The sequence below is a fragment of the Mytilus edulis genome, chromosome 6 (assembly GCF_963676685.1).
Source record: "Mytilus edulis chromosome 6, xbMytEdul2.2, whole genome shotgun sequence".
NCBI lineage: Eukaryota > Metazoa > Mollusca > Bivalvia > Mytilida > Mytilidae > Mytilus > Mytilus edulis.
In genome coordinates this window covers 37090027-37102745 of record NC_092349.1, presented here as the reverse complement: position 1 = coordinate 37102745, position 12719 = coordinate 37090027, and the positions used below count along the sequence as shown (strand labels likewise).

The window sequence follows — 12719 nt, the reverse complement described above, 5'->3', positions numbered from 1 at the left end:
CAAATAATTAATATTGCCAATAATTACCAAGTTCCGGGTCGAATCCGATACCAATACCAATAGTTACCTATTACCTCTTATCTGTACGTTCCGCCTCTGACAGGCGCCCCACCAAACGGTGTATTAAAGATTTTGCTATATACACGGGTCATAATCACAGGGTTGACACTACTAAATTCAATCATTGCCAATGTTTTCCCTATTGTAGTTTTTTAATCAGTAAGACTTTCCAAGATATTTCTGTTTGGCAGTAAGACCAATGCTTAGAGGGTATCCGTTTGACATTGAACATGTATGAAAACACAACAGTGGACGGTGGGAATCATATATTTTGGTTAGCGCTGGTTCTTAGTTCACGTTCGAGAACAATTGCAAATACCTTTTAAGATTTTAGTTTGAAAAATAGGGCCGACAGATACCAGAGGGACAGTCCAACTCATAGATAGAAAATAAACTGACAACGCCATGGCTAAAAATGAAGAAATAAACAGACATATAATAGTACACATGACACAACATAGAAAACTAAAGACTAAGCAAAACGAACCCCACCAAAATCTGAGGAAGATCTCAGGTGCTCCGGAAGGGTTAGCAGATCATGCTCCATATGTGTCACCCGTCGTGTTGCTCATGTTATTACAAACCCGGTAAACAGTTGTTGCCCTGTAAAGAAAATGTGTGCCCAAAATGCAATATTTTATTCCTTGAACCTTTTCGTTATTTTTTTTTATTGCATCCGTACCTGTTATTTCAGAATAAGAAAAGCGAGAAATTTATCCAGCATCAAGTTCAAGAATCAAGAGGACATGATTGACTGTATAACCAAAACAGTTTATTGACTACTGATAGGAGTTATTGCCCTTGAATGCCCTTGAATGCCATCGTTTCAATACTATCTACATGTAATATCTTTTGAAATTATGAATAAAGGGTGTGAAGTAAACGTCAACGTATAATCTCTCATACATGTATTACATAGACATAATCGAAATAAAGATGATCTCCAGCTATCCATAAATATTGAACTTGCGTCCTTGCTGGCCAAGTTGCGAATAAATTAAACATATACTACAAAATATCTGCCTTACAAGCCAACATTTTTCTATAACACCCGGATATAAAAACTGTAGACTACCAATGACGAGGAGTACAATACCATGCATACCTTTGTTGTCGAAATAATTCGAAACAGGCCTCCCTGCAAGTTTGTCAACCTTGTGTTTTTCCGTCTTCGTACAACCATTTAAAAATATTATTCTCGCAATAAATCGTTATTGTTCCGTTGATATTTATCTTCTGACTAACGATCGACATTCTTGGAAGACCTATATATAACGAATGATTCCGGTAATACGGGATAACACGGTTCTGTGGGATAGACATTCGCAAAATCAAAATATAAAGAAAGGACTGGGTTACTTTTTTTTTTAAGATACAAATTAGATACTTTGTGTTATACTTAAGTATATAGGTATTTTTTGTTTGCTTATTAAGTAAGTAGCGGTGTAATTCAAAACTTTTTAGTTGCATGTCTAGTCATTTATTTCGTAACAACATTTGTCCATTGCGAGTCTCGCATTCTTCAAAATAAGAATTACACGAATGGTTTTATGTAGTATAAAAGAGAGTACTATTTAAATTAGATTTCAGCAGCAGAGAATAGCAAATTTGCTGACTAAATATCCCAGTTAAAACATAACCAAGCTGTTGCTTTCACTAATGACATTTCTAACCCGGTATTTTTTCCGTTAACTAGTTGTTTCCAACAATTGTAGCAGAAAATTAAACCTCTCTATCGTGCATCAATCTTAATGGGTATCAGCCAGCTAGGAAATGGGATTTCTTCATTCGTAATAGAAAAGATGCCCCCTACGTCAACGAAAATTTATAAAACATCACATTTTGATAACGAGGTCATTAAATAGCCACATTATTGCATTAGACAGAAAAATCAAATTTAGTCACACCATTGAATGGACAAATCCACTGGGGTTCTATCTCATGATGAATTGAAGTGTTCATTTAGTCAACTAATGATTATTTTCATGCGAAGATTAAGATTTTGAATAAGATAGTATGATTCATTTAAAACATGTTGCGTGATTTGTCATTAATGGATGCAACAGGACACACTACAACAAATGGAAATAAAATAATAGGAATATGATTTGTATTTTGAATTCTCTTCCCATCTACAGCTATGTAGTACAAATAAAATGATACTAGAAGATGCCAGCGAAATCGCGGGACAATTGGGCAAATGTTAAAACAAAGAGACACAGTAATAAGGTGGACACAGTAAGGATTTGGACACTTTTAATGCATTTAATTCTATTACTTTAAAGTGTTGAAAATGACGAACATTGTATAAACTAACCCGTTTATCTCGGTTTGATGATAAAAATGTTAAATACACTTAGAAAAGTCGTCGGGTGCCTGTGTTTATACATCAAAAGGTGATCACTTCGACACGCTTTGAGCCCATTACGTTTTTGGACAGTTCTGCAACTAAGTAAAAAGGGTGGATGTAGTTCAATTCAACAAAATGCTGCACTTACACTATACGTACATGATCTTTATATGCCTAATTCTCCTATTTTCTATCCTTTCTTCTTACTTCCAATTGGATTTTGCGGGCAGTACATCGACTGATCATGCGCGAAAGCGTATAAGATACGGATCGATAATAGTCTCCGATTTTGGAGGGAAACAATGTGCTTTGGGGTTGATATTTCTTCACGTATAACACATATTTCTCAACAAGGATATTTGTGACTTTGCCTGTCTTCAGAAAATGTAAGACACTCCTTGTAACTGTCTAAAAGAATAAGTAAAAAATAAAATTGAGAATGGAAATGGTGAATGTGTCAAATAGATGTCTAACAAACCGACCAAAGAGCAGAAAACAGCGCAAAATCACCAAAAGGTTTTAAACTGCTTCCATGACAAGCAGAAAAATTGATAGACTATACTGTGTGTACATCTTACATTTAACCGACAACTTATGACCTTGATATATGTCACTTAAAATCAAGTTCGGGTCTTAGCTCCTTATCAGCTTAAAAGAACATATTTTACATGAGGGCCTTTTATTTCCTAGACCATTTTCCTCTATTCTTTGTCTTTTGTGTCCATTATTCTCTAGTCTTTATGTTTTAATACCCCATTATTCTCTTGTAATTCTTTCAATTTTAACCCTTTATTCTGCACCTTTTTACCATTATTAACGTCTATTTTAACACCATCCAAGCCCTTTTACATAGTGTTATGTTGTCTATACGCATGCTTACAGAAAAGAACCAAAAGTGCAATCAAAAACAATGATATGATACAAACACATGGTCTAAAGACATGATGATTGAACTGCTTTTGGATCGAGCGCAACTGATGAGTCTTGTAAAGACAAACCGATTATATGAATGTACTAATTGTGAGCCCAGTGGCTACTATCAATGTCTGTGGTGTGAAAAATTTAATATAGGACGTAATTTATTCGGTCAAACAAAGGAAAACTACGTGTATTTAGTTAAAATTGCAATTTACACCAGTTTGACATATCTTTCTGGAATTTATTCTAGGCAAATTGGTGTGAATCATTTAAGATTTTATCGAAGTTCATGTATTATTTATTAATTAAACGGAAATTATTGCAAGTCGTTTCAATTACTATACCGTTTTGCCAATTTAATATCAAAAGAAGCAATACTTGTCAAATTTTCACTTATAATTGCCTCAATTATTCACAAGCTTGGTGGAATAACACTATATAGTGAATGCAATGAACAAAATATTTCCCGATATTGACAACATGAAATCGATTCTCGGTAAAAATGATGTATTGAATGAATAGAAATGAACAGGTTATGATTAGAAATTAATTACAAGTGACAGATATCTTTAGCATAAAAATTGTAGATTAAAGTTTATTGACCACAACAATATTGATATATTATAAAAGTGTGTTAAAATATTCCAATGTGGAAATCTTCGTTCTTTTTTTTTCTTCTTAAAGGATATATTTTTTTCATTAGAACTTAAGACAGATTTGTTTCTTCCGCATATTTCTCTGTGGGACTGCAATTCTGAAAGTAACCAAATATTCATTACGCTTTTAAAACAAAACCTGCTTTTTCTTCAAGAACAGTTTCCTTAGTGAGTAGTCATATCAGTAATGGTCATATCCGCTAATAAAGTAGTTCTGTAGCTCTTCTTTTGAAAACATCCGTTTTAAAACATAGAGCTAAAATAGTATGGTCCTTAATGATTTTAAAATAATTCATTTTTTTAGAATTTCCGTGAAAATAATTTACGTCATTTACGTCATATCACTACTACGTTGTTCGCTGCTTTGTCTTTCGGTATGAACACAAAAAGCTTTGCGTACTTGAATAAAATTGAGAATGGAAATGGGGAATGTGTCAAAGAGACAACAACCCGACCATAGAGAAGACAACAGCAGGAGGTCACCAACAGGTCTTTATATATTTAAACCTTGATTTCCTAGTTATTTTCGAAATTTCCCATGTTAATATCTATTATTCCATATATTTTACAACAGGATGAAAACATCTTTAATGTCGACATGGCAACACTCAACCAATCCTCTATCTGATTGTGAACGATATTCTGCCTCTTTTAAGAAAGTAAATATATCTTCTCTGTCTTTAATTTTGTTGAGGTCCCCTGTTATAATACGGAAGACTGTTTTTGACCGCTTTTCCTAAGTACGGGGATTTTAATCCAATCACCTCGTGTAGAAAAAAAAATGCTGAACTGTGCGTTCAGGAACCATTGTAGCAACTTTCTGATTAACGTCGATGGTAAATTGCAAGGCAATGCTCCTGTTCTATCCTACTTACCATGTGAGGCCAGTGGTATAGTCCAAATCAACCTTGGAAAAATTTAATGAGATATTGTGTCAATGCTTCGCCTTAGAGTGGACACATGGTCTCGTACCTGATCATATGAAACCCAATTTCCCACATTTCATCAGTTTCGGCAACATATATTGTTTTCCTGGTTTAAGTATACTTGAAATATTTGTTACTGAACGTTGAGCAAATCACATTCAATCGTTCATATTTTAAGCGGGTCGTTTTATTTTCACATTTCTTTTACGAATGTCTTCTTCTTTTTTACATGGTGTAGACATGAACCAATTTTAAAGTACATGAAATATGTGTTATGATCATGTAAATTTCGTTATTTATTTAAAATGCATTTATTATGTGTGCATCCGTGTTAAACGCCTCGGGCACCTTGATGCATTACATCTAGGTAAACACAATAATAATTATGTCTGTTTTAAGCGGATGTAACCTTAACAATAATATTTAAAAGTGCACCTCGATGAAATCATAAACTATTATGACCTAAAGTAGAGTAATAAGCTAAATTTTGAAGAAAAAACAGAAGAGGTACCGAATACGCGACACTCACAGTTTATAGTGTGTAAAATCTTGTGGTGTTATGGCTTTATTCAATACAAGACATATGTGGATGGTTGTTTTGTGTAGTTTGATCCTGGTTCTTGTGTATTACATAATCTCACCATTCATACGCAGTTATGGGGTCAAGGACGTTGTTGTTCATAGGGGAACTGGTACCTATGTCTTGGATCACCCTGATGGTATGGTAAATGGTACTCTAGCTTGGTCACAACATGGCCAAGATAGATATATAGACAAGTTTCTACACGGTCAAAAAAATGGATTTTTCGTTGAAATCGGTGGTTATGATGGGGAAGATTATTCAAATACACTATTTCTTGAAAAGGAACGGGGCTGGACAGGCTTACTAGTGGAAGCTAATCCATACATGTATCAAATAATGTTGAAGAAAGATAGGAGATGTTATATGGCGAACGCTTGTATTAGCAACTCTGAGCCGTATATGACCCTTATTGTAGCTGGTGCTCTCACGAGCGTAAAGGAAACACTAACAGACGACCAACGCAGACGTTTGAAAAACGTGAAAAAATACGGTAAGGCAGACCATTGGTCACATGCTGGTGAAAAAATTACGGTGCAATGTTATTCTCTTCTTTCACTTTTGAAAGAAATAGGTCAACGTCATGTCGATTATTTTTCGCTTGACGTAGAGGGCGCTGAAATGATGATTTTGGAATCTATTGATTGGAAGGAATTAGACATAGATGTTCTGACGATAGAAACACAAGATCGTCGAGACCAAATACTAAAATTTATGAAAAAAGCTGGATACAAATGGATTAGAAAACTTAACAGGGATGACATATTTAAAAAAAGATAACAATAAATTATTAGATTAAATGTGTTAAATGTTTAGAAATAAATATGCCCTTAGAGATAAAAATTCCAATTGGAAGATTCCCGAAGTAAAATCAATTTACTATTTCAAATGAGTTTTATGATGTCCATGGGAGTGAAACCTAAAGGTTAACTTTACCAAAAAAAAACTATCGTTGTAGATGACGGTCTAAATTTTAAAAATTTGTTGGACAATAGATACAAAAACAAATTGTGTGTCTTGATCCATAACAAAATAAATTTCTTGATTTCTAAACATGCTTTCTGAACAGTAGAACAATTAGACCGTTGGTTTTCCCGTTTGAATGGTTTTACATGTGTAATTTTGGGGCCCTTTATAGCTTGTTGTTTGGTGTGAGCCAAGGCTCCATGTTGAAGGCCGTACATTGACCTATAATGGTTTACTTTTATAAATTGTTATTTTGATGGAGAGTTGTCTCATTGGCACTCATACCACATCTTCCTATATCTATTTTCTGAACAATAGGCAAAATTTGTGTTATCCCTGTATTTATAACCAGTTGTTATTTAATGATGTACCTTCTGTCGTAACGTTAGATCCGGCCGTCCGTCGTCAACATTTCGAATAACAGCTCAAAAACAATTTCACCAATTTTCACGAAATTTCGGGGATTTGTTTATATCTAGCTAGACCTAAAGCTCCCTTTCAATTATTATAAATTTCAGATTTTAAATGTTAGACTTATGGGATTTTAAAAAAATGCATTTAAATAATATTCACGAAACTATTGTAAATTGTTAATAAATATGTACATTATTTTTAAATGTCTGCTTTTACTGGTTCGGAGTATTTGTACTTTAAATTATAGAAAAGGGTGGAGTTTCAAGTTTTCGGACAATAACTGAAAAACGCTTTGTTTAGCCTATATCTATTAAAATAAGCATCTATTTATATATGTTATATGACTTTGCAGAGTTATAGAACTTTCGAGCTAAAATGGCAACGGGCGTATCATGTGCTTATGGCGCAGCTATTAATTCATATTTTGATGGATTTTTTTATTCGTTATGAACGAACCACCATGGACAATTAAAAGGTGTTCTTCAACTTATCCTTTTCTTGGTAAAGTTATCATCAATGAATAATAACATTAATTTAGATGAATTACACTCTACATGCCTTGAGTGGGTTTTTTTTTTTTTTTATCCTTTCCCAGATTGCACTTTTAAACATCTCAAATACGGTTCATTTCTTTTTATATTCTGTTCAAACTAGGACATGGTAATTGATCAGATTCTTTATTAACGATACCAATAACTATTAAATTGGATTTAAATTACCACTTTCATATTAAATTATTCGAAGAGAAAGCTTGTACGTTTTGAATAAACGATTTCAATCTTATTGTTTCTAGAAATTGAATTAAGTTGAAGTTGGTATAAAATAAACCTCGTGTGTTTGCTTTTGTTTGATCTAGAATCAAATGTTTGATAAATATCCAAAATTCAATACAGTAAATGCTCTCTCTAAATAGTTTTCTTGTTTATATTAGGAAATTAGGACTCTTTATGATTGATTGCCTGAACTATTTCCGTTTCATCGTTTTATATAAAATCATTTCCTTTCTGTTTGCATTTTTCTCATCTTGTAATTGGGGATTAGTGAAATCAAACATTTTAGATCGTTAATTGCGGTATCTAAAAACCACAAACTATCTTATTTAAGTTCCTGGAAAGACGCGTGCAAACAACGGGACATACAAAACATAAAGAAATTTTATTTGCAAATAAACTAATAAATTTCCTTGCGATTGGCATTTATTTGTAAAATATCTGCATCAAAAACCGAGTCATTGAAAAGAATCTTCAATAAATATTTGTTTGTTTTTCATTATTGGTTTCAAATGATTTCTAAGCAAGTTAATTTGGAGGCCATCTTCCGCTGCAGTCTAGATTTATTAAGATAACGAATTTATGGTTTTCGTTTCCTATATATTGCTATATATAAATATATATAAACTCATCATAGATACCAGGATTACAATAATATAGTTACGCCTGACTCATCAGTGACGCTCGAATCAAAAAATGTGTAAAAGGTCAAATAAATATATATAAACTCATCATAGATACCAGTATTACAATAATATAGTTACGCCTGACTCATCATTGACGCTCGAATCAAAAAATGTGTAAAAGGCCAAATAAATATATATAAACTCATCATAGATACCAGGATTACAATAACTTTACGCCTGACTCATCAGTGACGCTCGAATCAAAAAATGTTTAAAAGGCCAAATATATTTGTTTCGAAGTCAATCGATTAGTACACTTTTTATGGAAATAGTATAGGTTAACTGTACTTGCAAATATAATATTATGTTTCATATAGCCATGCAAGTGGAATTGAAATTACACAAGAGATACTTTTTACAACTTTTCTTGTAGAATTTCTTTTTAGATCGGCATACACCTTTGAAATTTGAAAGAGTCTACTTAAGATGGTGGCATTACTGTTAGAAATATTACTGCTCCTTAGTTGACCTCGTTCACCTGCCTTGGGTACACAAAAGGCCAACCTAATACTGGAAAAGCTAATAGTACCATTTTCCCTTTAATGGCTTCCGCGCTTCATATAACATGTCGGTCAGCACTTTACTACTTAAAACAAAATTTTAATAAAGCATTCAATTCTTTAAAAATATTGATAATTTCGGGACTGCCAGGCTAGCTGGAAATTAATTTTCTGAGAAAATGAAAGTAAAACACGAGGTTGACGTGGACAAAAGGTCATTCACTTTTAATCCATATCTTATGAATTTGGTCTTAGAAACGTATCTATTGTTTTGTGGAAACCGAATTAATATCTTTCTGAGAATAACAAGTATGTTCTCTAAAGTATCTTCGCCTCTATTTTATCATCAAAGTCTCTTTATCATTAACGACGTAATTATTTTTCATTTCCAGTGTCTATGCGCTTAAATGGTGTCTTCCTCCTATTCCCACTTTTTAAAAATACTATTCCTTCTATTCCCACTTGCAAATAACAATAGATGTTTTGATAAATAATTTGTTTTTATAACAATCAGGGTTAATTAGAATTTCACCTAAGATTTACCTGTATTTTTTTTAAAGCATAACATATTTGGTACACTGTTTAGGCATAATACCTTGTTAATTTGTAATATGTTTCTTTTTTCATCAAATAAATACTTAAAAATTGAGAAAAATTTTGATAAATAGTCTAGATGGGAGTTAGATTTATTTTAAAATTTTTGAATTAGTACTTAAAAATAAAGAAAAAATATGATAAATAGATTGGAGTCAGATTTATTTTTAAATTTTTGAATTTGTAACTTTAAAAGATTGTCTGCTTTTCTAATAAATCATGATATAAATAATATTATAACCAAGTATAATCTTATATATATATATATATCTTTATTCTCACAAACCAAATTACAGAAAGGTATAGAGATAATTACACATATTTCAATACAATTACATGAATAAATAATGTACGAAAGTAGATAGAAGCATTCACATTTGTTCACCCAGAAAAGTTCAATTTGTTATTGATCTCCTTAATAAGTTTACAAAATTCGTTCAGTTCTGTACATTTTTGGGAATTCAATAAGTCATAAAACTTCAACGTGTTTGTTCTATTTCTATTTTAAAATGCAATACATTGTTTTTACTTTTTTCTACAATTATCGAAAGCTGAACAATTAAAAATGTAATGGTATTCATCAACAATGGCATCTGAATTACACAATACACATTTTCTGTTTCTCTTTTTATTTTTTGCCATCTTCCAGTTTCTATTGGAGATTTCATGTTCAAAGTTCAAAATCTAAGAAATAAGGATATCTGCCGGTCATCCAAAATAAATATTTCTCAAACTCCAAAGTAACTTTAAATAAACGATAATTTAATGCTTTTGGTGATTCCTGTTGGCTTAAGATATGAAATAAAAGTATACTTTAAAATATAATTACTTGGACCAATAATCATAGATATAAAATAATGGGTGAAAACTTAACTTTACTTCACTTTTTATTTTGTTTAAAAAAAAAAACAGAGTTCATACAGATACAAAAATAACTTATTACCTGTTCTAATAAATAAAACACTGGTCAATTAACAGTTGATTAAAAAATGTTTGTACAGTATAATCCTTTGTTTGCACAAGTTTTCCTTCTATTCCCACATGAAATTTTACCTTTTCTTACCAGATTTATAAAAAGTGGGAATAGAGGGAATGAACCATACCGCTTAAATGACACCATTTTCTAGACACCATTTAGAAACATCAGTATGGCAAGACGAGATAAATGTTTTATGTCCAAAATCCCAGTGACCATTTGTTTTGGATAGGCCAAATCTGTTTATTGTTTGTTTTGTGTTTAGTCAAATGTCAAACTTAATATATAAGATAAAGATGTTGAATAATTCCCACTGAGACAACTATATGCAACAGAGTCTAAATAAAGTGAATTATTTAAGCAATTAGAGGTCACCATACGAACTTCAATGATTTAAACAAATACTAGATAAATGCCCCTGACTTGACAAAATGGGAAACTATTCGAAATAAACAACGGTATGATTTATGACAAAACAATTTACGCAAAACACATACACATTCAAGTCGACACATCACCGACAATCATTGAAATACTAGCCAGACAGTTGGAAAAAAACCTTCTTATAACATATTTCATGCAGTTTCTCGCCATTTTTAAAAATGCATATGTTCAATGATTTTTAAGGATGTACTTAGGTGAGGTTAGGTAAAAGTTAATAAATTAAGAATTTAAAAATGATACTGTAAGCTGGTAGAACATCCATTAAGGATAAAAATAAGCTAAAAATATTGATGGGTCATGGACCTCCTTTTCGAGATATTTGAGATTACAAATATGGCGGGAAAAGGCTAACTCGGACTTTTACCTTATATTTGCATTGGTATTATTTGTGACTCAAAACAAAAGAAAAGAAATCAAGAATCTTCTAAAATTTTGGTAAATGACCTTTCATGAGCTATTAATCTGATATGAAAAAATAAATGGGTGTTATGGGGCAAAATATTTTACATTGTATTGTATGGAAAAACACCAAAGAGTCCGAACATTTGACGCAAATTCCAAAACCTCACATAAGTACATCCTTAAAGTAAATAGGCAGTTGTTAATATTATTATTATAAGATGTAATGTTGTTATGGTTGTTATTATTGTAAATATTGTTGTTTTTGTTTTTGTTGTTATTGTTATTGTTATGGTTGTTGTTATTGATTTTGGTATTTCGTTTGCTTATATTGTTATTATTGATGCTTTTGTTATTTTGTTGTTATTGCTGGCATCATAATAAACTGGTCCGCCGTTCTGTCTATAGCTTCGCACCGTCCGTGTATCGATAAGTGAACACAACAGGGGTCCAGTTTAGCATCATAATTAACCACATAATGGTTTCGGGCATACATATGATCAATTTCAATTGTCCCTTGAAAAACATATGCTTTTTGAGTTTTAGAGAAAATAAACTATTTTCGTCTCAGATAACTATGAAAACCGCACCATCAAATGGAAGCTCGAAAAGCTAAGAAAAAATGAAACTGGCCTAAGCAAAATATATTTGTACGTTTGTATTTCTATTTCGTGTTATCTTTGTCAACACAAATGCATCAATGGTTATTTTATGGTTCTCTTTAATTCTTTTCAAACAAAGATTGAACTGAACAAATAAACAGTTAATTAGATCAATTCTTTTGCCCACATCTTTAGTTCTATTTATTGGATTGATCTTAATTATCAGGTAACGGAAACATTTGGATCTCTCTTTATGGTATATTTTATGGAACATTGTAAAAATAAACTTTTAATCTAAATTAAAACAATTTACTGAAAATGTCAGAAAACTTTCGATCTCAGCGTAGGAATATAACACAATCGTTGCTGCTAAACGCTAGGATCAAAGAACACTGATGACTCCGACAAAGTTTACAGGAAATATGTAGCTTTATATTTTCATTTTCTTGTAAACTATACCAAGTACTCAAATGGTCTTGACTATATATTACTAATTCAAAAATCAAAGTATTAGTATTTTAAAGAAAAAGATTGTGTAATTTGATTACAAGGGAGACAACTATCCACTAAAACACAAAATACTCTGATGTAAACCACTATTGGGTAACAGATCGGTCGACAATAAACAAAATCAAATAACGTTATAACAGAAAGCTTTATACTTTATAATTACTTGCTTTACTTTTGCATGATGAAGACCTATTGAAAATTATTTTCTGTTGAAAGCGTTTTTAAAATTAGGACATGATATTGGTATCAATTGTGCAACCTTTTTTAACGACAGCCGTTTGTTGTCAGATAAATATCACTCTTGTTGTAAACTTGTTTTTTCTCACCCAAGTTGATTCATTTTGCGGACATAACTCTGGATATCACAC

At 31.8% G+C, this 12719-nt stretch overlaps 1 protein-coding gene across 1 annotated transcript; it reads left to right on the top strand.

Annotated features, from left to right (window-relative positions):
- The first annotated feature begins 5275 nt into the window (after positions 1-5275).
- On the top strand, positions 5276-6293 carry LOC139527604 (protein Star-like). The gene has a single exon (XM_071323134.1). It carries the CDS (start codon positions 5470-5472, stop codon positions 6268-6270), a length of 801 nt encoding a protein of 266 aa, XP_071179235.1. The 5' UTR covers positions 5276-5469; the 3' UTR covers positions 6271-6293.
- Positions 6294-12719: the final 6426 nt, after the last annotated feature.